Raw genomic sequence first — 25,445 nt, 5'->3', positions numbered from 1 at the left:
CGCTAAACCTCGTGCCTCTTCGTATCCCCAAGCGAGGTCTCGGCACAAGAGCTCCGTCTCGTTCAAGCACGTGGACGCCGAGCTAACCTTGGAAATCATCCGGCTCCGGCTCATAGAACTATGCCACTCTCGTCGGAGTGGCCGGAGGCTGATGAGTTTAAACAGCGCCAGAACCACTCTTGCCTGTGCGCCAACTCCTCCAGCCTTCGCTACCGCTTTTTCACATCCTTCTAACATGCAGCTCACACGTGTATGGTGCACGAGATACGGCTTCCGCGGGCTACGGCACTTATGACCTGACCACGCGTGCATGATCCTCTCTGTACTCCGAGGACCAGCATCGCAGAATCTTTAAGTCAGACCGACGACTCTGGTGGCGAAGTGTCCTCGCAACTCCAGTCTCCTTCACCGAATCGTCGTTCTGCCCAAATTGACTCTCGGAAGTGGTGGGTTGGGGTAACTTGAGGCCGAATAGCATGCTGCCATAAGATCTGTCTTCGAGCCAATAATACTATGCATCTCGATTCGTGCAAACGGCTCGCCCAGTCTAAACGTCACTCGGGAGACGGAGAAGCCCTCGCTGACGTTCTGCTGCTGCTGCTGCTGCAAGTCAGAGTAGTAAAAGCTGAAGGTTCGCTCAATCTGTGTTCGCGCGCTTCTGGCCCGGGACTCCAATTGGCACCGGAACGACCTCTGTTGAGGCACGTCATGATGCCGGATTGATCAAGTCCATATTGACGGGATATGGCCGCGAGACGTCCTCGCATCCAGCGACGTTGAATGTCGGGAATATCCTGCATGTTGGAAGCAGTATATAGCGGCCAGATGAGGAAATATCCGCCGATGGCTTGTGACGCTATTCCTTGTTAGCCAGCCCTTATTCTTTCCAGATTCTTGATCGAATTATTTTTCCTCACCATTTCTGATCTTCTTGCCTGCCTGCATGTTCTCGGAGAGGTCCGGGCCGTACATGTGAAACGGTACACTGTAGCAGATCTCGTCGACCAATGTCTGCAGTCGGTGTCTCGCGCTGATGAATCGCTCATCGGATGTGCACCGTGCCGGGTCTTCATTGAGCCATTTGAGAGCATCAATCACAATTGAGCAGCAAAGGATCTGGCTGACGCGATTATTGTTCCGGATGCATGCGATGTGGACGTCTTTATACACATGCATGGTTGGTCCGGGCCACACCTCCACGTCGTCGATACTGTCTACATCAGGTGCGCTGAAGCGGCGGTTTGCGATGGAGCGATAGCCCCACTGAGCCGGTATCTGCTGCTCCCAGTCTAGAAGTCCGCGCTGAATCTCGAATGCTTCAACGAGCATTTCGGTGACCTGAGCTATAGTTTGCGGAGTCTTCTCCGAGAGAAAGAGAGGCTTGGCCTTGGTGAGTAGTGTCGGCAACCGCACAGAATATTTGATGAGTGTGGAAGCAGCATTCTGGTCTTCGCCAATATCTCCGGCCCACCCTTTGGCTCCGGGAAAGTCGGGAATATCTCTGCATTGTTGGATGGCGTTGGTGAGCATTTGCGTCCGAACTGCCCGGAAGAGCAGTAGAGATTGAGGGTTGGCGAACTGTTGAGGTCCTCTCGCCCTCACAATCGCTACAGCACCTTCGATGTGCTTGGCCCAGGCCTGCACTGATCGCTCAGAGCTTGTGACCGATTCGTACAGCGAGAACATGAGGATGGCAAGAAGAGTCGTATCACTTGTGGCCTCTGCTGGATCCTGTAGTGCTTTTTGTGTTGCCGCAAGTGCCTGACCATATAATCGCGCCGACTTTTGCTGCAAGTGTCGTCGTCCAGGCCAATTGGCTATGATTGAGACCGACACAGCTTCTGTTGCGAGATGCAGCGGCGATCCTTCTTTACTGGCGTTGAACAGAGGCACGGCTAGTTCGAGAAAGCCTCGCGTTGTCTCTTTGTTTCTCGGAGGTAGGACGAAGTTGTTGAAGAAGAATGCCGTGGCCTGCTTTTCGATTGTAGGGTTAAGTGACATTTGTTCGACGAGATCTGCTGTATGGCCGGCCGGGCTTCCGCGCGATGCTGGGGATACATCGCCATACCGGTGGTCGAGTTGCGATGTAGAAGGCTGTGGACTCTCATACTCCTTCGCTAGCTTTTGATGCTCTCCACACTCATCGACAAGAGTCTCGAGTACGGCGACGTCGGTGTTGCTCTTCCCTTTCTTGCCTTTCTTGCGAGAGGCTCCAGGTTTTTCTGCACGAAAGATGAGATCTACCTCTTCGGGCAAGCCTGGGCACTCCCGATTCGTCTTGATGCAATTATTGCATGCTGGTCTTGTCTCATCACACTACTCGCGAACGGGTCAGTATGTAGATTGTGTTCCTGTCGCGACTGCTTCCTAAATAGGCATCACGCTCCCGGATTACGCACCTTGATTCGACGAGTCTTGCATGCTTGACATCCCCGTGAAGGCCGCCCAAGGTACACCTGTCAGTAATCAATATCAGTCTTGCGTGAGTACTGCCGATTGTGGTGCCGAGCTTACCATGTCCACTACTCGGTGCGGTGGTCATTCCGGCGTAAACACGCAAGGCTATGCTACCGGAAGAAAGGCTCAGGGCAAGGCGAATATACTAAGTGGTGCTTTCCGACACAGGAACCGGACGCCGCATACTTCTTTACATACGTTGCCCACTACATGCAGCTTCAGGAGTGGCCTTGTGTGGCACAGAACGAATGGAAGTATAGCAAGGCCCATTCATGGAGACGGGTGCGGCTGAGCCATGGCCAGGAGGACCAGACGCCGATATCGATCGTATTGAGGAGCCACTACTGTTCAGTCGGCCATGTATGTGGCAAGCAGCGCCGATATGTTCAGCATATCAGATGAAACGGTGGGTGCTAGCGGCATACATGAGTCGGCGTAGCGGCATAGAAGACATGTCACTGCCTCCGATCAGCAGGCAGACTTCCTTGCGAGTGAAGGTAGATCGGATAAAGATAGCTCTCTAGCACATGCTCGACATAGCCTCAGTAAGAGAGTTCGCAAGTTGCATGAGGATGGGCGTTAGTAAGAGACACTTTCGCCTTCCTGATTTCGGCCTTGGTGTCGCCCTACGTTTTCTGGACTGAGCAGATGCGAAAGGTTGTGCTTCGGCATACCGGGTTTCGACTTGTGTGGACCGTTCAAGGATTCACTGCTCAGCCATGCTGAAGTCAATCTCAACCACCACACGCACGACACAATAATCGAGTTCTATAGCCATCCACATACACGTGCTGTTGCAGTACAGTCGCAGCATGGCAGATACTCGGCAGCGAGTCCTTCCCAATGCCCCGCCGCCCCTTAGTTCTAGCCACCGACGCAGGCACAACGCCCAAGCACACTGCCAGGCACCCAAATTCCCTTTTCGGTCTCCATCGCGCGCGCAACATCTTCACTGGTAATAATGGCAAGGCTTCTTCAATCCCCTTTCGAGATGTCTTTGCGCTGTGCACCTGTCTACGAGGTCGGATATAAACATCTATCGCGTAACACAGGGTAGGCCCACACATCTCACATACAGCAACATTCCTGCAAACAGGCCTACCGTATAAACGAGAGCGCCGAAAAGACATCCTCTCAATCCTTCCTACCACATCCTTAACTCCAGCCAAGCATAGTCAGCCTCGACAGCCGTGGCGATCTTGCCATTGCTGAAATTGTATTCTATGCCCCAGCATTGCTGATTTCGGTGTGGATTGATCGTGGCGCTGATTCTGGGGATTGTGGGTGGTGGAGTCGGACTCGGACAACGTCACAACTGGTGCAGACTGCATGAAAGCTGCTTCGATTCTGTACCTGCAGGTTTTGATTGCCCCTGGCCGCTTTGACAGGTCTCACCGCTACACGAATGGGCCCATGTCCCGCATACCGAGACGAAGATGCTGTATGCCAGCGTCTTCGTCTTGCCCTTCCTTCTGGCCAGGGTCATCTACACAGTGGCATCATAATTCGGCGGTCCAGGCTCCATCTTCTACTTTAAGACGCCCAATGTCTTTGTTGAAGCATTCATGCTGTTTCTGATGGAGGCAATCGTGGTGTCGATCTACATGATCGCCGGCCTGACGACTCCGAAGCAAGTCGTTGCACAAGCCCAACAAGGCATGTCGGATGTCGAAATGAAGGCGGCTTCCGGCGGCCTGCCAGAAGGAAATGGGTACGGCGCGCGCATGCCTCCCGCACGACAGCCAGCTTATCAAGACTCGCGACGGCCTCAGAGAAGTCTTGGAGATTATCGACCAAGCCGGATGGATGATCCGCAACGCCATTAACAATCGCTAAAATATCGCCGCTGCAAAGCATGATCTGAAGGACCAGTGAGTGCGAGCATCAGGAGGTTACAATGTGTGAAGGAAAACTAGCAAAAAAGAAGTGCTCTTGTGCAGCGTTCGAGCGAGTTTTCATGTGCATCAGAACAGCGAATTGTAGATTTCATGCATTGAAAAGAATTGAGTCATCTATATTTCTTTCACTTTCAATCAAGCCCTGCTGCAGGTGCTAATCGAAGACCGACTACTAAGGTAGTCATGAGTGCCGATTCACTATTTGAGTAACTATCCTCACATGCTCGTCATTTCCATTCACTTCGTACCTCAATAAAAGTGAGTTTCGCACTTCGTTATCTGTTCACATGAACCCCTTGCATCATCGGGAACAATCTCTCAAACAGTTCAAGAAAATCTCATCCGACGCCGCGACACTCTTCAACCACATCACATACACCCAAGATGGCAACCGATTCGGAACTCTGGGCTAGAGGCCCGGCGGAGTTCATCAGACAGCAGATCTCAGATCAGAAGAAGGCGGAAAAGAAGCGCATACAAAAATGTCATGTTGCTGGCGTTCTGGACGGCGTTAGCATTATCGACTTCGCGGAGACATCAGCCAAAGCGATGAGCAGTTCTGTTGACGCCGAAAAAACGTAAGTGGCATCTGTTCCAACAGCGCCGCATGCACTGACGCGCGCGGAAAAGCAGGCACGCTCAAGAGCAGTGAGGAAAGTTTGGTCGATCAAAAAGCATTCATTCCATGCTCTACTTCGAAAACGTCCCCCTCCTGAAAAAAATCCACCAGGAAAAAATTCGGTCGCCGCTCATACAGGCCTCGACACCGCACCGCATGTTCCCCCAACTCCCCAACACGAAAGCCCGCAGAATTCGTGGTATTGGCGAACGTCGCGTTGGGATACCGAAAGCCCAAAAACTGCGCGTACAGGAAATGATTGACCAAACTCAACCGGTCGGGAATGTAACCTCGAATCCACCAGGGACGATTCGGGACACAGCGGTATTGGTCGGGGGCGTCGTTGATGAAGTCGGTTTCGAAAACGTAGTCGAATTCGGGGAGGAGGAAGGGGACGATGTCCTCGTGTGCGTCGGTGGAGAGGAATGTGACGAGGCGTTTGTTGCTTGCGACCATTTCTGCGATCGTGGGCCAGTCTGAAATTCTCATGTTCCCGTAGCGTTTGTAGATGGGAGGGATGTAGGACATTACGTCTAGGCCTGTGTCGTAGTAGGCTTTGAACCAGTGGGAGAGAGGGGGGCCGGTGTTGACGAAGAGGAGGGTTACGACTTCGTAAGGGTTGGCGTCGAGAAAGGTTTTGATTGTGCGGAGATGGTCGTGGAGACTGCCGCCGTCCATCAGGGCGCAGTTGAAATGGCAGAGGCGGATTTCGTCGGTGTTGTTGATGAGGTCTCTGTGGCCTTGGGCTTGGATGAGGCGGACTCCGGCTTCGAGTTGGACTGATACGTTGAAGTATTGGTTTCCGGAGATGCTCCAGTTGTTGTCTTTCGTCCTTATGGCGGCGGCATCGTGGGTGCCAATGAAGGTCTGCTCCGAGTACCTCTTGTGATACAGTTCGGGCACAGGGATGCGATGCCCTGGCCGTTTTGGACGCGGGTCATCGTCGCTGTGTAGCCATAGCGGAGGAGGCTTGATGACTTGCTGCGACTGTCGAGAGGCGTCGCACAAGCTTATTATGGAGAGTGAGAGTAGCCAGTGGATGTGCATGACATTGTCGTCCACTCTCAGCTGCAGGAGGGGAGTCGCCAGAATAGCGACCCAATCGACCTCCGCCAAGGCCGGCGTCTGACGGTGTGACGGTGGTCGCTGAGCGGGGCAATGGAGGCCGAGCTTGCATAACGTCAAGATCATCCGCCGAATGCGAGAGCAGTGTGCCACGGAAGGATGGCCGACAGCGGTATGGCTGTTTCATACCACGCGGAAGCATTTCTCTCTCTACTGTCCCTGATGATTCAGCCGTCTTCACCATCAAAGCTGGATCAAGATGGCAAAAAGCAGTCACAGCTGGTATACATTCGGCGTGGCCATCTTCGCAGCCATAGGCACATTATTCTGTAACTATGTGACCCACGCCCAGCATTGAGCGATTGCTGACAAGCCCTTGCCACCAACACCAGTCGGCTTTGATACTGGAATTGCCACCACCACCATCGCCCACAAAAGCTGGATCGAGTACATGAACCATCCTTCTCATGGCCTCACTGGCGCAGTCGTAGCTGTTTACATTGCCGGAGAGGCTGTAGGAGCACTAATCCAGACCTTTACTGGGGATCGACTCGGACGTATCCGATTCATGCAAATGATGTGCATAATTGTGACCATCGGCGTGGTCATACAGACAGCCGCTGTCAATGTGGGCATGTTCTTGGCTGGCCGCGTGCTTGCGGGAGTCGCTGTAGGAGGTATGGTAGGAACGGTGCCCATCTACCTCTCGGAGATCTCAGCACCACATCAACGTGGGCTCATCGGAGGGATCTCAGGCTGTGGAATCTCTTTCGGAACCATGGTGTCAAATTGGGTGGGCTTTGCTTGCGGCCACGCGCCTTATGGGCCCGTTCAATGGCGCCTCCCTCTCGGCATTCAAATTCCCTGGGGCATCATTCTATTCGTCGGCTTGATGACTTTCATGCCTGATTCACCTCGCCAGCTGCTTCGATCCGGAAAGGTCGAAAAAGCTCGGACGGAGTTCATGAGGATTCGTCGAGACTTGCATTCACATGAAGCATTGGAGGAATTCGCCCTGATGCATGCTCAAATTGAATACGAGATGGAGCGCGAGATCAAGTCATACTCTGAGATATTTAAGCTCTTCCGACACCGTGCTTTGGTTTCCATTGCCGTTCAAACCATGACGTCTCTGACGGGCGTCAATGTGATCCAATATTATCAGACGATTCTTTACAAATCGCTCGGCATCCAGCAAACCACAATTCTGGCTTTGGCTGGACTCTACGGAACGATGGCATTCCTATCCAACGTCCTCACGACGCGCTTCCTCACCGATCAATGGGGTCGTCGCAAGATGATCTTGACAGGCTTGGCAGGCATCATTGTGATCGAAATCTACGCCGCTGTCATGCAGCGCGAATTTCAGAACACCAACAATCGCGTTGGCAAAGGCTTCGCAGTCTTGGGCATCTATCTCTTCGTCGTGACCTACTATGGTATGCTCAACAGCACGACCTGGCTGTACGGAGCAGAAGTTCTACCAATAGCACTCAGAAGTAAAGTCATGGGCTTGGCTGCAGCGAGCCACTTTATCGTCAATGTCGCAAGTAAGTATGAACGAACGCACAACATCAACTTTTGCTCACGACCTAACGAAACCTTCTTATCTTAGTCACCGAAGCCGGCCCTTCTGCTTTCGCCACAATTCACGAGAACTACTACTATGTCTTCGTAGGTTGTACGCTCTTCTTCCTGGTGATTGCGTATTTCTACTTTGAGGAAACTAGGCACAAGACACTCGAAGAGATCGCCGCTGCGTTCGGCGATCGTGTCGTCACCTTGACAGAAAGGGATCCGACGGCTGAGGAGACTACGTTCCATGGCAAGGATGTCTTTGCGGACCGAATTGATGCTAAGAAGTCGGTGGAAAGCTGAGTCCGTATACCTCACAATCCAGGCAGTTCTACTACGATTGCCATGACCGCGATTTCCAAATTTCTCCAAATTCAGCTCAATGCGCAGAACTTCACAAGTGTGACTCCGCACATGAAGCGCCTGCTGTTCATCTATGCGATTCTCCCATAACGCCATCGCTCAATGCTCCATGCTCCATGCTGGGTTGTTGGAGCCAAATCATGCTCCTCAATCTGTAGAAGTCTCGGGGGCTATCATAGTATTCTGTGTGGTCGTAGCTGTTCGTAAATCGCTCAAGCCCATGGACCAGTAGCAAGGGCATATTGCGTGATCTGGACGTCCTTGGTCTTGATCACTGTCTCGACCATTCTGCCACTGCCACGAATGAGAGCGGCGACTTCGCTGGGATGGATGATGTTCATGGTGACCATGGCGAGGAACATCATGCAGGCCTGTTCGTCGTCCTTTAGCCAAGCCGTGGAGAAAATCAGAAGTCTTACTACTCACATCAAAGACATAAAGGTACCACTCGCGGCTGATAATGTAGCCATCGAAACCCTGGCCGTACTCTACCATGCGAACAATCGATCCTGATTATAGCATGTCAGTCCAAAATGTTAGTTAGTTCCTCGAGGTTGACACTTGCGAATGAAGATTAGGATGCTGACGATGGACATGGAAAAGAGGTGCTTCTGCCATGGCAGCTTCTTGCACTTCGGCGTGGGGTTGTTGTGAGCACGGATATGGAACACAACTCCGGAAAGGACAAAGAGTCCAAAACAAACGACCTGGAGTCCCAGACCAGCAAGTACAAGCTTCTCGCCAATGTTGATCATGCTGCTGCCGCCAGCCATCAGGCCGCCACCACTGGCTTGCATGAGGAAAGAAAAGCAGTCGCTGCCGACGAAGAGCCGCGTGAGCCAGGTACGCCGGATGAAGAGAAGGTGGTCGCCATCAACCATGAGCACGATGCGGGCGAGTTCCATGTAAATCGATGCAGCGAAGAGGGCGGGCGCGATGAGCAGGAAGAGCGACTGAACGATGTAAGGTCCCAACGTCCAATTGGGGGTCTCCGAAGCTGAGGCAGCTCGACCGCAGTAGCCAATGAACTCAAAGCAGCCGCCGGTGAAGAAGGCAATCATGAACCAGGTGCGGGTGCGGAACATTTGGTAGCCATGGAGCGAGGTTGTTGCGAGGAAGAGCAGGATGAAGACGACCTGGTAAGGAGTCAGTGGCGGCATGGCTGGTATAATGTGCGGACTCTGATGCTTACCGCAGCTGCGATACTGGGATGGTAATGGTAGTATTCAAACCCAGAAAGGGCATTTTCTTCGCGTGTTTGGAGCGACATGATGGCGGCGTTGATGACGCGGGCAGTGCTGTGTTGTGCTGTATACCTCGGAGTCTGATGCTGGAAGTGTAGAGAGAATTCTTCCAATCTTGGTCTTTATGCACCGCACCGCTAGAACGCTTGTCGAAGGAAAGGAACCAATGGTATAAAGAGTGGGAGTGTTCTTGCGACGTTGATGTCGAAATGTTGTCGCCTTCGGCTCGGTGGATCTCCAAACGCGAGGAGGCCAAGCCTCAGCCACACGGGCGGACATTGCGGCAACATATCCCAAACAGTGCTTTCGGATTTTGTTGATAGTAGTGGGTCCACCGTAATTTCGTCCATCGGATTCGACTACTGTACGTGCCTATGCGCATCGCATGTTACGTAAGATTAGGTACAGCCCTGCTTGGTCGAAGCGCGACTACCAGAAGAGGCGAAGCAGCCGAGAAGACGCGACGCTTCTTTTCTTTCGGTCCGAACCCGCCTGTACGGAGGCGAAACGGTGCCATGCAGGGCGATGCGATGCTTCCGCGCTTGCTATGAGAATATACGAAGAACATCAGGCACCAGAATTCTTGTGCGTTGCATTTTTGCGAATGCCGATCAGAGTCCGCGTCGACAATCTCCTATAAATTGATCGCCGAGCCACAGCTTCAAGGCGCTTGAAGATACGCGGCATCGAGGTTAGTCCTCAAGATTTCGATATTGATCTGAGTGGCCGAGAACATGCTCAGCAGTTGGAGAAGAGGACGCTCAAGGTCAACTTTCCCTCTCAGCTTCACTCCCAACATCGCTCAACTCTGCGCCGTCGCTTTCAGCCTTCATCTTCCCAAAGCTGAGACGCTGTTGTCCCTTTCCGCCTTTCTTCTCTCGCTTCTTCTTCGCATCCTTACCTTTGCTCTTCTCATCTTTCTCCTTCTTACGATCCTGCTGTTCCATCAACCTCTTCCTCTCGCCTTCTCCCTGCCTTGCAAGTTGCTTCTCAAGCTTCAAGAACTCTTCGCTGTCGGTGTCCATGCCAACCAGACTTTCGAGAAGCTTGATTTCTCGAGCCCAGATAGCCTTGTCCTCCTTCTCTTTACCTTTCTCATCCTTGACGAGATTGCCGTTTTCGTCGCGAACTTCGATCGGTGTTTCTAATACGAGCGGCAGCCCTTCGAAGCGAGCGTCGTTGACCAAATTATGGAAAGCCCTGAGACCAAGAAATCCAGTTCCAATGTTGGCGTGAAGATCTCTGTGCGATGCAAACGGTGCTTTGGAGTCGTTGATGTGCATTGCACGGAGGTATTTGGAACCCACAATCTCGTCGAATTGCTCGAATGTAGACTTGAATGCGTTTGGGGTGCGGAGATCATAGCCTCCGGCGAAGGCATGACATGTATCGATGCAAACACCGATTCGCTCCTTGTTCGAGATGAGGGCGATAATGTCCCGAATATCTTCGAATGTACTGCCCAACACATTGCCACCATGCGCCATATTCTCCAGCAATATCACGACGCTGGAAGTCTCTGAGTGTGCCTTGTTGATATTCTTGGCTAGTTGAGCGATTGCCGCTGCCCGATCTCCACATTGGTTGTTGCCAGGATGAATATTGTAAAGCTTGATGCCGAGTCGCTCGCAACGTTTGAGATCGTCGAGATGTGATTCATATGCCTGATCTGAGCGAGTCTTGTCGGTATGTGCAAGATTGACCAGATATGACCCGTGAGGCACCACATGCTTTCCTTGGTCGTAGCCATGTTTCTTGCAATTGTCGTGAAAGCCCGAGCAGTGTTCTTCTGAAAGGTCTGGATTCGCCCACTTGCGTTGCGACTTCAAGAATAAGGCAAATGCATTGGCTCCTATGTGAACGCTGTTCTGGATGGCGTTCGGCACGCCTCCGGCACTGCTGACATGTGCCCCTATGAAAAGTTTGCTTCCCGCACTCCGAGCAGCCAAAGGTAGCATCTCAGCCTCCTTCTCTTCCCTGGTCTTCCGTTTGCGCTTGCCTTTTGCCTCGTCAGTGTCTCCGTTCTCCTCCTCGTCCTCTTCAGCTTTGACCTCCTGCTTGACCTTGGTCTTTCGTTGCGCCTTGGACTCGGGCGACTGTTCAGCGCCTGCTTCAGTCTTTGCTTCTATTTCCGCTTCAATCTTCGCCTTGCGACTCTTGCTGGCTTTGGGGCTGTTCGTTACGGCAATTTCTTCTACGACTTCGCTCTTTATCTTGCGTCTCTTGCCGGGAGATGATTTGGTGTCATTGGTCACTTTTCCTTCTGCTTCGAGTATATCATCTGGAGCTGGCGACAATCTAGATTCATTTCTTTCTGCTTGCTTCACTGCCTTACGCTTGGGCATTTTGGCAGTGTGTCGTGGTAGAATGGTAGAAGTACATGTACATCAAGTCGCGTTGGATGACGCGCTCGACCTTTGAGACGCGATCTGCGTTTTGACGAGACCTTGTTCAATATTTCATGGAAGCCTTCAAAATCACGCCTTCCCAGTCTGCAACAACTCGAGACTCCGATCCGTCATGATTTACTTTGGAAAAGTAGTTGACCTTTCGAGTTCTAAATGAGAGACCGAATTTGAATGCATTCTCTCGAGAATAGTTCAAGCAACACACGAAGCTGCAAAGCTGGATGCATGTTCGGACATCATGGGCGGACATGTGATTCTCACATATCCTCATCTCTCAAGAAACGATAGACGTTGAGCATTTGATCTAAAACAGTTCTCATCCGCCCTACATCTTTCAGCGTCGACCCTTCCAGCCCATATCTCATTCCATCATCCATGTATAGCGAATCTTTCCGAGTGAATGATCACTCATCACAATCGACGACTACGAGAATGGGATTTCAATACAAGAAAGTGCTCCTCATCGGCCCAACCTCCGGAGTCGTTGCGGTATTAGCCGAGACATTATTCCAGAATGATGTCTTCGTGATTGGCGTTGGTCGAAGAAAAGAGCATCTTGAGGAATTCGTCAATAAGCATGACTCTTCCAACACCAAACATCGTGACTTCGACATCAACGATCACCAAAGGTAAGCCGAGAAAGATGACGAACTAAGCAGGACTGATGGAATATGGCAGATACCAAGCTTCACAAGTGAGCTTTTCAAGACACCGACTTCGTCTTCGCTAATGCTGGCATTCAACGAGCTCTCGATTCCACCAAGCCGGAGAACGTGAATTGATCTAGGAACCTTCGGCTTTGAGCTGAAGGCGAATTATACAGCACCAGTCTATCTGAGCAAGGCGATATTCCTTATCTGACAGCTAAATCACGATCGACAGGACAGCATTGGCCTCTACCACGACTCAGCTGGCAGTCGTCACTCTCCACAGCAGACCCAACTATGGAGCTTCCAAAGCCGCTCTCTACCATTCTGTGTTGGCACTAAGGCACCAAGGGAACGAAGCAGGCCAGCAATTCAATGTTCTAGAGGTCTATCCGTAAGTATATGCATGCTATGGACTTCCGCTTGCCAGTTTCTAGATCCGCCACACAGACTGAGCTCTACGACTCCAAACATCAGCCAGATCTCGGGAATGGTGACCAGATCGACATGTCCCTAAACGCGTTCAATGATCAGCTCTAGCAAGACCTTCAAGCAGGGCACGAAGAGATCGCTATAGGAACCGCAAAGGACCTATTCGATGGTGAGAGGACAAGAAGTTCAACAAAGTATTGCAAGAGGCGTTGAAGGACTTCTTGGCATAGAGTATGTAGATGCATAGAGAAGTCATCTATTACCACCCCCCGAAAAAAAACCCCCAAGCCGTGTACATGTATTATCGCCGGGAATGCTCTTTCAAATATGCACACACATCCCCCCCAGCTCGCCTCCACCAACCCTCTTGTCGCCCAGACCAAAGTATCAACCCCCATCCCCCTCTTGTACACCCAACATCCTCATCCACATCCACACATCGCCCACCCCTCCCTCTCCCCTTTCCCATCTTAACAAAAACACTGCCCATACGCCCCCTCAGGCGTAGCCCCACAACAACCCGCCGCCCCACAAGCCGCAACAGTTCGATACCCACCCGTCGTAGGATCACAATACGAAAGCAATTCATGAGAATCGCCGCAAATGAATCTATGAAACGGCGTCAGCGATGCCATCCAATCCATAATCCCTATCCATCACACAATCGATCCGCTACGTTAAGCTCCACTCCACTCCGCTCAAAACTTACCCTTCCCCCCCAACCTGCGGACAACCCGTAGGACCGACACCCGCGGCCAAACCGTAATTCGGGTAGGGCGCGGAACATAGAGGGTTTGTGAGAGGATCACAAGCGTTGGGTTGGCGGCAGAGTTCTTTCCATGGAGGACAGTGGAGACGAGGGGTGCGGCCGCCGGATTGTAAGGGGAGGGTGAGGGAGAGGACTGTTGAGGTGAAGGCCAGGAGGAAGGTCGGGAGGAGGAGGAGGAACATTGTTGTGGTGGGTTTGGTGGGAAACGAAATGAGTGGATAGGCTGGAGGGAGCCTGTGGTGGAGGAGAAGGATTTGTTGTTGTTTTTGTGGGAAGGAGAGGACGAGTTGGGAAGAAAAGACTTACTTTCGACAGGAGGTGTGAGGCTCAGTTGTGAGTGTGTGGACCAATGGTGTTGGTAGCAGTACAATTGGGTTTGATGATGTATGGCTGGTGCTTTGTTTTGGATCTGTAGGTTCGCCAGCCTAAATCAGCCTCGCATTGCCCCTGGTCCTTGTAGACGGACGACCACGGACGACGGATTCTTTAAGCTTATTCCAAGCACACACGGACGCGACGCTTGCGATCAGCAATAATAATGCGCTTCACAGTTCGTGCACGGCTCGAAATACTGTACCATCCGCTGCCTCAAACTCCGAAGTGTTGTCGAGCTCTTCAAGGGCCAACGTCGAACTTCATGCGAATACCCATGGCCGCCAGTTCCACGTCAAGATATTTCAACACACCCGGCACAGCAACGACCGTGACATCATCACCACCAAACCACTTATCGCCTTTATGGTCTTCCCAACACTCGCTCTTGGAATCTGAGGAAAGAGCTCTTCTCGAGCATCTCCTACATCTGACACGCCCGCCTTCTCGCCGTCTGGTGTACTGTCCTGAACTCGGCTGCACTGACAGGAAGCTTCCACACGCCTTGCAAATACTGGCTTTTGTGTAATCCGAGCAGTTCATGAGACGGTCTTGCAGCAGGAAGGACGTGCCGTGGGCAATGAGAGCATCACGCTCCATCTCACCAACACGGATCCCGCCTCCTTTAGCTCTTCCTTTGATCGGTTGTCCTGTGAGGGGTGTGACAGGACCGGTCGTTCGGACCTGGAACTTGTCATTCACCATGTGCCTGAGACGCTGATAGTAGACCACACCGATATAGATGTCGGCTGCGAGCTCCTCGCCCGTAATGCCGGAGTACATTGGCTCGTTACCGTAGTAATTGTAGCCAGCGCGCTTGAGCTGGTGACCGAAGTACTCTATCGCAGTTTCACCTTCCTTGTCCTTGAACTTGAAAGGAGTTGAGTCCTGCGCCAAGCCGTGTAGTGCACCAGACTTCCCTGCTAACGACTCGACAAACATGCCAATGGTCATTCGCGAGGGGAAAGCGTGAGGATTGATGATGACATCCGGCTGCATGCCGCTTTCTGTAAATGGCATGTCGACTGTTGGCCACTTTTGCGACATGACACCTTTTTGTCCGTGTCTTGAGGAGAATTTGTCACCAATGACTGGCGGTCGAGGTATCCGGAAGCGCATACTGATGGCTTGGCAGGGCTCGTTGCTGCCAGTTTCGTTGCCGATCAGCTTAATTTCTTCCACGTAGCCTTCCTCGGCTTCTTTGTACTTTTGAATGTGAGTGACACCGTCTTTGTTCTCGTACTCTCCAGTCAGCGGATTCTTGACAACGGTGTAAAAAGCAGCAATAGCATCGCCCTCTTTCACCTTGACACCAACTTGTGCAAACCCGTCATCATCAAGTGTGTTTCGCCATTGCGCTTTGATGATGCCAGTAGGCGCAAAGCCAAACATGTGTGTGACGACTGTGCTTCGGCCTCGGGCCGCTTTATTCTCCTCGGCGAGGTCGATCTTCTTCGCCTTGTAGATCGTGCCGTAGCCGAAACCTCTCTCGTGCGCAGACTTGTTCAGAATCATGGCGTCATCCATGTCGTATCCGGTGTACGATATAACAGCGACGACTGCATTTGTGCCGTTTGGAAAGTTGTCGAGACCATATTCATTGTGCTTTGGTGTTCGGACGACAGGTGTCTGGCCAGTCTGCAGACGATACGATTTGTTGTCCGTTCGATATTTCAGCGCCGTTCCTGGCGTACCCATGGTCTGCTTGCCCATCTGACATTGATACCTAAGAGAGAAGAGTTAGTAACTGTCTCAAGGGTAAATGGTCACTCCAAGAACGTACATATTTCTGGGCGACTGGTTGAAGTTCGAGAAGGGTGTCTGGTTTGCGACAATCGAGAGGATGTTTGTTACATCATATTCGACATGCGTCGTATCTCCAGATGATATTTCTGGCTCTGTGCATGCGATGGACATGTACGGCTGCTCAAAAGGTCCGACAAAATCCTCTTTATCAAGCGGCAGATACTTCACAGGCCGGAGCATTCGTGCAGCTTGAGAGAACATGTATACTCCCGGGTACTGACCGCCATTGGAGAGTGGTACGTAGCCAACCTCGAGCTCTTTTGGCACATTGTGCGTACCTTCGACTTTCCAGTATCGTAGTGTATCTGCAATCGTCTTGGCTTGCTTCGGCGAACAGTAGCCAAGTACGCGGCCGTCTAGCTGCACCACCACGCTGTCATGGAGTGTTGGCTCGGAAGTGCTCGAGACACCAATCTGAGCAACAAGGGCAGGCACATGGGAGACGTCTGTGCTTGAGGTTTCAACTTTGCATTTGTGTGCCAAATGGTTTAGAAGACCACAGGGAGATCCATCGGGAGTGTGGACTGGACAAAGAAATCCCCAGCTTTCCGGTAGCAGTTTGCGGACTGTGGTGGTTTTGAGCTGGGCGAAGAAACTTCCTCTGTGCACCATTCGGAAGTGGCTGATAAAGCGGTAGAAATTAATCTTTTCAGCGACTACCGTGAAGCCAGACACCTGCTGCAAATCAAGTCCTGAAGGGCTCACAAGGTTGCCAGTAGCCATGAAATAATCCAGTCCTTGCCCGATGTTCTCATTCGTTTTGCGTATGACTTTCGGTGCAAAGTCGCGATCAAATTCAGCACTGGTAAAAGAAGGCCAATTATTTGTGCGCCCGTATTCTCGCGATTGAGCGCCGATCGAGTTGAGCCATTCCTCAATCCGTTCTTTGACAATCATGCCGTATAGCGCTCCGGGGAGGAGAATTTCCTGGTTCTGTACAGCATCCGGGTTGTCAACCGCGCACTCGCCTTCAACAAGTGCATAGAGCTTCCTGATCATGAACAAGAGCATTCTAGCCTTATCAGCATCGTTCGCCTCAGTCACATCGTAGCAACCCAGGTGCGGTAAGACGATCTTGCGCAGCAACTCAGTCCCGCACGCCTCATCTGTCGCATCGTCCGGCATTCCGAGCACGACTCGAAATTTCGATCCAAGGTATGCTCGTGTCTTCGCTTTACTGTGTATATTATACGCCTTGTATGTCCGAAGGAGGAGCTCCACGCGATCTGAAACAAATTGCTTGCTTTCAAGGTCTTTTCCACCTGCTGGTCCGACGAGTCCTTCGAAAATTTGTCGATCGTTCGTTTCCGTGAGTGCCTTGAGTATCATGAGCACTGGCACAAGATATTCATTCTTTCTCCAAGAGAATCGGAACGTCACGTTGCCATCGCTGAGATAATGCAGCACATTCGTCTGCGATGTCTGGTCTGGTCGCACGGATCTGATCTGGACACCATATTTCGTGTATGCTGCGCCTCGATTCACGAATGAAGGCCGCTCAATGGCCATAGGAAAGTTCCTCCGATTCACGATCAGCATCCGTATGAGCTTTTCGACGCCGTTGATGATGAAATATCCTCCCAGCTCGTCCGACTCTTCTCTCCGATTGACCAGCTCTTTTGGCGACAGAGCCTCCAAGTGGCACCTGTTTGAGCGCAGCATGATCGGCAGTTCGCCAAAGTCGCGCACTGTCTGCTTCCATGCTCCATCGTTGACCCTGTACTCTAAGCGACCTCGAAATCTCCCGCGGTAGCTTTTGTGCGATTCCCGTCGCTCTACTGGCAAAATCTCTCGTTTTGTCGCTTCCACCTTATTTGATGACGGCAACTGGCTTCTTTCTAGAAACACATCCTTCACTCGCACCTGCAGCCTGTTCCGCCTCACGTCTGCCTCCAGACCATTTCCATCGAGGAAGGTCTTCGTGCCAATGTCTTTTAGCCCGTGCATCAGCTGGCCATTTTCGGCGAATATGGCGTTGAAAGAATCGACGTGAGGCTTGATTGCAGCCTGCAATTGCGGGTATGCGCTCTTCTTGGGCGGGTTTCGAAAAAGAGCTTCTCTTTTCAGGGTGTCGTACTCTGTCGACCAGGCGTCGGCTCGAGGTCGCTTCGCAGGTGGTGGCATTGTGAGGCTCGACAGAATCATACGGTGGTATTGGGGGCGATTCTTCCAGGTAGCCTAGCGACAATGCTCACATCGCCTTTCCCTACAGACTGCAGAATCGGATGGCACATCTTCAAAAGCAAGCTCGGTTCGCTCTTTCCTAGAAATTTTGGAGCTAGACCCTAGCGCCGGGTAGGTGACAAGGATCAGCCTACCTGTTTCTCTAATCAAAGTTTGATGGGCGTCTTTGTTCGATCTGCTTTTTGCCCGAGTGGTCTCCCGAGTCCTTCTCCTCGGTGCCTCCCACCCCCTACCTCCATTCAGGCTCGTGGACATAAAGAATTGAGTTGCGTGAAGGTGAATGGGGATCATATTGCGACCGAGTGCACGTGATAGATTAGTAATTAGGGCTAGCTTCCGAACTTACCGACAACTAATTACGAGTACTCTACCTAATTCTTCGCCTACGAGCCTAATATAAACCCGTACGAAACTAGCCTACTAAACACTAATATAATACTACAACATATATAAGACATTCTAAATAGCGGAGGTTGTAGCCCTGCTAATTGCGCTTTATTCTACCTATTAAAAAAGTCTATATAACGTTAGCGTATTAAGTTTTCGCTATTCTACTAAGCCGACTCGACTATAGCTATCCGGATTGCTAGGCGGCTAGCTATACTGCTAGAAACACCTTAATATATAATATACCGCATCGCCTAGCTAATACTTAGAGGTCCTTCTCCTAACGCTAGTAATTATTATTTAGATAGGCGAAAATTCCGTCCGATGCCTACTAACTACTCTATAGCCTTCGAGGGCAATCGACAACCTTCCTATAGCCGACTCGATACTTCGAGGTCCTTCGTAGACTATTTCTAAACACCTTTTGTATATAGTATAAGTCTATCCGAGGTATAGTTATTAAGTTGCTGCTATATAGCAGACGCGACTCTAAAGCTAAGGTTAAAATACCTAAAAGTCGCTACTAGCACTACTACTATAGCTGCTACTACCGCTGCTACTACCGCTACTACTACCGCTAGTAGACTGCTAGTAGACCGCTGCTACTATAGCTGCTAGCACCGCTGCTACTATAGCTACTAGCACCGCTACTACTACCGCTAGCAGACCGCTAGTAGACTGCTACTACTATAGCTACTAGTACCGCTACTACTACCGCTACTACTACCGCTAGCAGACTGCTACTACTACCGCTAGCAGACCGCTAGCAGACCGCTAGTAGACCGCTACTACTATAGCTGCTACTACCGCTACTACTACCGCTAGCAGACCGCTAGTAGACCGCTACTACTATAGCTACTAGCACCGCTACTACTACCGCTAGCAGACCGCTAGTAGACCGCTACTACTATAGCTGCTACTACCGCTTCGTATAGCAATAACGGTAGGTATATATCGGACGATATCTAGTAGCTTAGTAGCGATTAGATTCGCGAGAAGGTCGCTGCATTTAACTAAAGTAATAAGGAGTACTTCGAAGGTCGTTCTACCGTTACGGATGCGGTCGTAGAGGATATAGAGGCTGCTAAGGCTAGTCGTAAGGCTACGACTAATCGTAGTAATATATAGGGTACTACTATCGATAAGACCGATTCTAAGTAGGTCGATACTATCTAACATACTAATAGATAGGCTTAGCTTATCGATACGAAGGTTAAAGTAGTCGATACGATAGGCGGTAACTAAGATATAGATAAGGGCAGCGGTTATAGCGACTAAGGAATAAATAAATATAGCTTTTATATTCGTTTATAGTAATCTAACCTGCTATATTTACTATTTAGGCCTTCCTTACTAGCTTTATCTCTTAGGTACTAGCTTTATCTTCTAAGTGCGCTTACCGCCGACAACGATAGCCCCGTTAACTAGGCAGTTAGCGGCGAAGTAGTAGCGGTAGACTAGATTGCGTACCTCCTCGGTAGTAGACTAGATTGCGTGCCTAGCGGCGAAGTAGTAGCGGTAGACTAGATCGCGTGCCTCCTCGGTAGTAGACTAGATTGCGTACCTAGCGGCGAAGTAGTAGCGGTAGACTAGAGTGCGTGCCTCCTCGGTAGTAGACTAGATTGCGTACCTAGCGGCGAAGTAGTAGCGGTAGACTAGAGTGCGTGCCTCCTCGGTAGTAGACTAGATTGCGTGCCTAGCGGCGAAGTAGTAGCGGTAGACTAGAGTGCGTGCCTCCTCGGTAGTAGACTAGATTACGTGCCTAGCGGCGAAGTAGTAGCGGTAGACTAGAGTACGTGCCTCGTCGGGGGTATTTATAAAGTCGAAGGGTTTAGCTAGGCGTACGATAATAGCTTAATAGCCGGCTAGGCTAGGCTAGGCGTACGATAATAGCTTAATAGCTAGCTAGGCTAGGCGTACGATAATAGCTTAATAGCTAGCTAGGCTAGGCGTACGATAATAGTTTAATAGCTAGCTACGAAGGGGTTGGCTAGGCGTACGATAATAGTTTGCTTAATAGCTAGCTAGGCTAGGCGTATAATAATAGCTTGATAGCTAGCTAGGCTATACGTATAATAATAGCTTAATAGCTAGCTAGGCTAGGCGTATAATAATAGCTTAATAGCTAGCTAGGCTATGCGTACGATAATGGTTTGATAGCTAGCTACGAAGGGTTTAGCTAGGCGTATAATAATGGCTTGATAGCTAGCTAGGCTATGCGTATAATAATAGCTTAATAGCTAGCCAGGCTATGCGTATAATAATGGCTTAATGGCTAGCTAGGCTATGCGTATAATAATAGCTTAATAGCTAGCTAGGCTAGGCTAGGCGTATAATAATAGCTTAATAACTAGCGTTACTCTAACTAGCGGCAGTCGGAGTCTTAGTTAGAGTAGAGGTCACTACTATTAGCTTCGCTTTAGACTTAGTTCCTATATAAATTCAGAGCGCCTAATGCTAAAGGAGGCCTCCGGTAATTTCAGTAAAGAGCTGCGTCGGCTAACGAGCGTAGAGTACATTCTGTTATCGTGCCGAAGAGCTTTTCAAACTAGCTATAGCCTAATACGAAGTCCTTGCCTATGCCTCGAGTCGCTAGCAATTCTAGCCTTAGGCATTTAACTAGTAGCAGTCGGCGGCTATTGCGTTAAAAGTGCGATAATATATAGCCGTTATTGTTGCCTTGCTATTATAGCGTAAATAGCGCAATCCTATTAGTAGAGGCAAACCTTACCTACGATACGCCAATATAGACCTACGCTTCCTAGTTTAACTTCTTCTTCTTCTTCTTCTTCTATATATACTAACATACTAATATCCCTAGCAATATACTAGCTATCGGCGTATACAATAGTATCGATACCTCTTTATCGCATATAGGTAGCTCTATAGCGATTAACACTATCTCCTAACTAGTCCTACGGCTTGCTACCGATAGAACCGCTTAAGTTAGTTAAGGTTCCTCGATCGGTAGAGTTTGTTTAGTCCTTCTTTTCTTTTAAGGTCTCCGATAGGCTTTGTCGACGCAAGACGTTACGAAGGCGACTCTCCTAGCGAGTAGGTTGTTTTCTATAGCTTTAGCGGGCGCCGACTACGTATCTAACCGAAAGAGTATAGTTTTTGTTAGAATATCGCAGTCTTAGTACAAACTGCAGAGGTCTTAGATAGATTAGCGGAGGTAAAAACTCTTTAGTAAGGTACACCTATAATACGGCTAACGGTCTAACTCGGTAAAAACTCTTTAGTAAGGTATACCTTAAGTAGCGGCTCGATAGCGACTCTCCTACTAAGTAGGTTAATAGGTTCGTAGCATTGCTATAGGTCTAACTTGGTAAAAACTCTTTAGTAAGGTATACCTTAAGTAGCGGCTAGGCCTAACTCGGTAAAAACTCTTTAGTAAGGTATACCTTAAGTAGCGGCTATAGGCTTCCTACGTTCGGATTCTTTATAGGATAATATACGCGTATCTAGTTAAGTCGGCGTAACGCCTTCGTTAGGACTGTTAGTTATAATAACCTTAGTACGTAAGGGCCTCTAGTATACTTAAGCCCGAAGGCGCTTAGTCTTAGTCTTATTCTTTACTACTATACGACTACAGCCCTTTGCGTATTAAGACTGCTATTCGACTATAGTGCGCACTAATCCGAAAGCGTATTAAGACTGTTATCCGACTGCAGTACGCCTCCTCTTCTATTCTAGTAAGCGCATCAACATTGCTATACGACTATAACGCGCTCGACAACCCTTTTTTTTCGCAGTGTCTCTAGTGCTAGGGGCGCGGTTATGCTCTATTATTGTCTAGGTACTAATAAGTATCGCTTTAGCAAATAAGCTGTTATTATTTCGCTTAATAAGTCCCTTCCTATACACCTCGTACTATAGTTAGTAATAGAATGCGTTAATTGTTACGTATTACGCGTAGTATATAGGCTGTGTGTAATTCTAGTGTGCTTCTAAGTATGTGCTTCTATAGCCGCTTAGTGCCGCTAGTTAATTAGATCCCCGGACGCTACTGTTCGTTTTCTCTACCTTATATAGTAACTAGTTATCGGAATAATCGTTCTAGGGAGAGTCTAAGCAATAGAGGGCGTTAACGTAAAAGGGCTATCGTAGCTTCTCGAAGAGTGCTTACGCTCGATACATGTTATCGCCCTATGTATCTATCCTTGCCGTATATATTATAGTGCCTATAAGAGCATACGGTACAATAAGTATAGTACTAGTCTCGCTAGTCTCGCTAGTCTCGCTAGTCTCGCTAGTAACTTCTCGCTAGTAACTTCTCGCTAGTAACTTCTCGCTAGTAACTTCTCGCTAGTAACTTCTCGCTAGTATTAGTAACTTCTCGCTAGTGTTAGTGACTTCTGTTAGAGCTAAAGAGGCTATACGTGATTAGCATGTAATTAGGCCGAGTAAAGCTAGGGTCTTAGTGCCTTAGGCAGGGCTTAGCGCTTAGCGTTAGGCTAACTCTCCCGCCTTCCTCCCTCTCTTTCTAAATCCTTATCGAATACTACCTATACCCACTACTACCCTATCTACCTGCTAATATAACCCTTCTTATATAGTATTCGATCTACCCTTTAAGGGCAGCAGCTAGATAGTTCCTATTTCAAGCTTTTAGCGGTATAGCTACGAACAAGACTAATCTAACTATATTGCGCCCGAAGAACGGGACCTATACGTACTATTCTATCGAAACAACCGTACTAATTATTAAGCAAGGCCTTCTATACGGCCTATTATACTAAGTCAATCGCACTAGACTAATATCTACTAATTCCGCTATATCCGCATCTTAGGGGCTAACAATATATTATTAGTGTCACCCCCTATTATAATAGCCGGCTTATTACGAAACAACAACCGTACTGCCGCTAGCAGCGCTAGCAATAACAACGCTAGTAGTACAGTTCCCGCTAAAGTGCCTACTAAAGTGCCTCCTGCGGAAGAGCCTACTATAGGACCTATTAAAGAAGAACCTGCAATTCTAGGTAATAATCTAGAATTACCTATTAACGACATTCTTAATAACATTGTCAATCGACGATATAGCTAGCCGGCCTTTAGCCCCTAGCTAGTAGCGAGGCTTTAAGAAGCTACCTAAAACAGGCTTACTACCTTGCGTTAAGAACAATAGCTAAAGGATAATCTTCTCGAGATTCGCCGCCTCTAGGAATCTCTAACAACTACTGCTAAGCTAGTAGTAGGACCTTCTTTACTACCTATCTAAAAGAAGGATGCTAAACTCAAAGACTGCACCGTATTTAATAGCTCTAGTCGGAAGCAGTATAACGACTATATTCGTAACTATAAACTTAACTAGCGCAACGCACTAAGAGCGCTACTAGACGACTACTCCTTAGTCGTACATGCTATGCAGTACATTAATAGCGACCTAAAGCGTATATAGGATAACCATTTTAACTCCCTTAACGATTAGACCGCTGTTTAGTAGTAGACCTATAAAACTATTATGCTAGATACCCTTAGAAACCCTATACTAAGGCAACAACATGCTTAGGACCTATATCTTCGAGCTAAACAGAAGACTAATCAATCGGCTCGCTTATTCGAGGCCTATTTAAAGACCCTCGAGGATGACCTCCCGGCTAAGACTAATTCTATATAGATCTCTAAAATACGCCCTAAGCTTAGGTAGGAGCTTATTCTCGAATTGGACCGCCGCCGTATGTTTAAACAGGCTAACCTAACACGTATTTAATTCATAGTCGAGGTAGAAACAGCTAAACGAGCTGTTTAACTCTAATAAAGACTAGAATCGAGGATCCGACTAACTAGTACTAACCGTAGCAACCGTAGTAGCTATAGAGGAAATCAAGGTTCCTACTAAGACAACAGTACTAACAATAGGAACAGTAACAACGACCGTAGAAGAGGCCGTAGCCGCCGGCTATATAGAGGAGGCCGCGATAGGGGCCGTAGAAGGGGCTCGTATCCCTATAATGCTAACCGCTCGACTAATAATAGTAGTAACAATAGCTACGGTAACAATCTACTAACCGGATTGAAGTGCTTTAATTATAATAGTACTAGCTATCTACTAGGACAATGCGACAAACCTAAGGACTAGGCCCGAATTAACCGTGCTTCCGCTAAGTATAGGAAACACCTTTTAGCCGCTAATGCTACCCTAGTCGGCTCTTTTAATTAGTCGAAAAAAGAGTAAGCGCCGTACTAACTATTAGCCTTATACGGCGTAAGACTATCGACATTATACTAGCTATAACACGCTCCTACCTTATATAGGACACGAAGGGCACTACCTATTAAACTAAGGTTATACTAGATCTAGGAAATTCAGTTAGTGCCCTTATTAGCTATCGCCTAGCTAAGCAATTAGACCTTCGACAACTGCCGAAGACTAACCTACTAACCCTTGCTTGGTTTAATAACGCTCGGTACTTAACCTATAGGGCCTACTATGTTCCTATAGCTCTAAAGGACGACCTCGGAAATAAGCGCCTACTAGACTTCACTGCCTACGTAGTAGATATAGACAACCTATATAGGGGAGCTACTATTGTTATTAGCAACCCTATTCTTAAGTACTACGCTGTAGCTATAGACCTAGGCCTCTAGAAGTAGCGATTTAGAATCGCTAGGAAAGAGGACATTAAACACATTAATATTAGCGAGTGTCCTAATGATATTAGGGTCCTGTTTATTAGCAACCTAACACTAGCCTCCGCCTTAGCTAATCCGACTACCGATTTGCTTGGTAGTAATAACGATAAACCTATACCCCCTAATAATCCTAATTAGCTTACTCGTATACTAGAGCCTATTCGAGAGACCTATATTAATGTATTTAAACATTACCTAGCATCGATACTGCCTATATTTAAGGAGACGGATTATAAGATTAACATTATAGAGGGCAAGGAGGTTCCTTTTAGCCCCCTCTACAACCTTAGTAAGCGAGAGCTTGCTATATTACGTAAGTACCTAGAGGAAAACCTAGCTAATAGCCGCATTCGGTACAGTAACAGCCCTGCTAGTGCCCCTATCCTGTTCGTACTAAAGAAGGATAGTAGCCTACGCCTATATGTCGACTATCGTAGGCTTAATACTATTACTATTAAAGACCGCTATCTACTCCCCCTTATTAATAAGACCCTCGATCGCCTTTCTAGGGCTTACTACTACACTATACTAGACATTAAGGATACGTACTATCGTATCTGTATTCGTAAGGGGGACGAAT

The 25,445-nt window shown here is 49.1% G+C and overlaps 8 protein-coding genes across 8 annotated transcripts; 3 read left to right on the top strand and 5 right to left on the bottom strand.

Annotated features, from left to right (window-relative positions):
- Positions 1-112: 112 nt before the first annotated feature.
- MYCFIDRAFT_155566 (uncharacterized protein) lies at positions 113-2,547 on the bottom strand. The gene is made up of 4 exons (XM_007930392.1): positions 2,515-2,547; positions 2,400-2,456; positions 918-2,316; positions 113-856 (listed from the first exon to the last, which is right to left on the bottom strand). Exons 1-4 carry the CDS (start codon positions 2,515-2,517, stop codon positions 555-557), a joined length of 1,761 nt encoding a protein of 586 aa, XP_007928583.1. The 5' UTR covers positions 2,518-2,547; the 3' UTR covers positions 113-554.
- Positions 2,548-2,667: 120 nt separating this feature from the next.
- On the top strand, positions 2,668-4,768 carry MYCFIDRAFT_176664 (uncharacterized protein; the record flags this gene model as incomplete). Its single annotated transcript, XM_007930391.1, has 18 exons — positions 2,668-2,691; positions 2,718-2,821; positions 2,848-2,863; positions 2,897-2,948; positions 2,998-3,018; positions 3,047-3,146; positions 3,175-3,222; positions 3,258-3,461; positions 3,515-3,560; positions 3,623-3,765; positions 3,794-3,816; positions 3,846-3,950; positions 3,976-4,233; positions 4,324-4,348; positions 4,374-4,391; positions 4,426-4,464; positions 4,496-4,506; positions 4,563-4,768. The coding sequence occupies 18 exons, from the start codon at positions 2,668-2,670 to the stop codon at positions 4,766-4,768; spliced, it is 1,443 nt and encodes a 480-aa protein (XP_007928582.1).
- A 281-nt stretch (positions 4,769-5,049) lies between these two features.
- Positions 5,050-5,974, bottom strand: MYCFIDRAFT_166140 (uncharacterized protein; the record flags this gene model as incomplete). The annotated part of the gene is made up of 1 exon (XM_007930390.1): positions 5,050-5,974. A coding segment is annotated over exon 1 (603 nt), but the record flags the coding sequence as incomplete, so codon positions are not given.
- Positions 5,975-6,298: 324 nt separating this feature from the next.
- MYCFIDRAFT_38478 (uncharacterized protein) lies at positions 6,299-7,917 on the top strand (the record flags this gene model as incomplete). The annotated part of the gene is made up of 3 exons (XM_007929760.1): positions 6,299-6,368; positions 6,432-7,589; positions 7,655-7,917. 3 exons carry the CDS (start codon positions 6,299-6,301, stop codon positions 7,915-7,917), a joined length of 1,491 nt encoding a protein of 496 aa, XP_007927951.1.
- MYCFIDRAFT_72179 (uncharacterized protein) lies at positions 7,875-9,355 on the bottom strand. The gene is made up of 4 exons (XM_007929875.1): positions 9,170-9,355; positions 8,543-9,113; positions 8,404-8,486; positions 7,875-8,348 (listed from the first exon to the last, which is right to left on the bottom strand). The coding sequence occupies exons 1-4, from the start codon at positions 9,245-9,247 to the stop codon at positions 8,190-8,192; spliced, it is 891 nt and encodes a 296-aa protein (XP_007928066.1). The 5' UTR covers positions 9,248-9,355; the 3' UTR covers positions 7,875-8,189.
- Positions 9,356-9,988: 633 nt separating this feature from the next.
- MYCFIDRAFT_64567 (uncharacterized protein) lies at positions 9,989-11,566 on the bottom strand (the record flags this gene model as incomplete). The annotated part of the gene is made up of 2 exons (XM_007929862.1): positions 9,989-11,203; positions 11,477-11,566. The coding sequence occupies 2 exons, from the start codon at positions 11,564-11,566 to the stop codon at positions 9,989-9,991; spliced, it is 1,305 nt and encodes a 434-aa protein (XP_007928053.1).
- Positions 11,567-12,061: 495 nt separating this feature from the next.
- MYCFIDRAFT_198121 (uncharacterized protein) lies at positions 12,062-12,674 on the top strand (the record flags this gene model as incomplete). The annotated part of the gene is made up of 2 exons (XM_007930389.1): positions 12,062-12,258; positions 12,512-12,674. 2 exons carry the CDS (start codon positions 12,062-12,064, stop codon positions 12,672-12,674), a joined length of 360 nt encoding a protein of 119 aa, XP_007928580.1.
- Positions 12,675-13,836: 1,162 nt separating this feature from the next.
- On the bottom strand, positions 13,837-17,779 carry MYCFIDRAFT_58897 (uncharacterized protein; the record flags this gene model as incomplete). The annotated part of the gene is made up of 2 exons (XM_007929843.1): positions 13,837-15,575; positions 15,633-17,779. The coding sequence occupies 2 exons, from the start codon at positions 17,777-17,779 to the stop codon at positions 14,093-14,095; spliced, it is 3,630 nt and encodes a 1,209-aa protein (XP_007928034.1). The 3' UTR covers positions 13,837-14,092.
- Positions 17,780-25,445: the final 7,666 nt, after the last annotated feature.

This window comes from Pseudocercospora fijiensis, assembly GCF_000340215.1.
Source record: "Pseudocercospora fijiensis CIRAD86 unplaced genomic scaffold MYCFIscaffold_6, whole genome shotgun sequence".
Lineage (NCBI taxonomy): Eukaryota > Fungi > Ascomycota > Dothideomycetes > Mycosphaerellales > Mycosphaerellaceae > Pseudocercospora > Pseudocercospora fijiensis.
This window is presented reverse-complemented; position numbering and strand designations above follow the sequence as displayed.

Coding starts and splice junctions, on each gene's coding strand:
- MYCFIDRAFT_155566 (XM_007930392.1), bottom strand. Junction 2,317..2,399: donor GCAAGACTCGTCGAATCAAG/GTGCGTAATCCG, acceptor GTTCGCGAGTAG/TGTGATGAGACAAGACCAGC. Junction 857..917: donor AGGCAAGAAGATCAGAAATG/GTGAGGAAAAAT, acceptor AACAAGGAATAG/CGTCACAAGCCATCGGCGGA.
- MYCFIDRAFT_72179 (XM_007929875.1), bottom strand. CDS start 9,247: ATGTCGCTCCAAACACGCGAAGAAAATGCCCTTTCTGGGTTTGAATAC. Junction 9,114..9,169: donor ATCCCAGTATCGCAGCTGCG/GTAAGCATCAGA, acceptor ACTCCTTACCAG/GTCGTCTTCATCCTGCTCTT. Junction 8,487..8,542: donor CAGCATCCTAATCTTCATTC/GCAAGTGTCAAC, acceptor TGCTATAATCAG/GATCGATTGTTCGCATGGTA.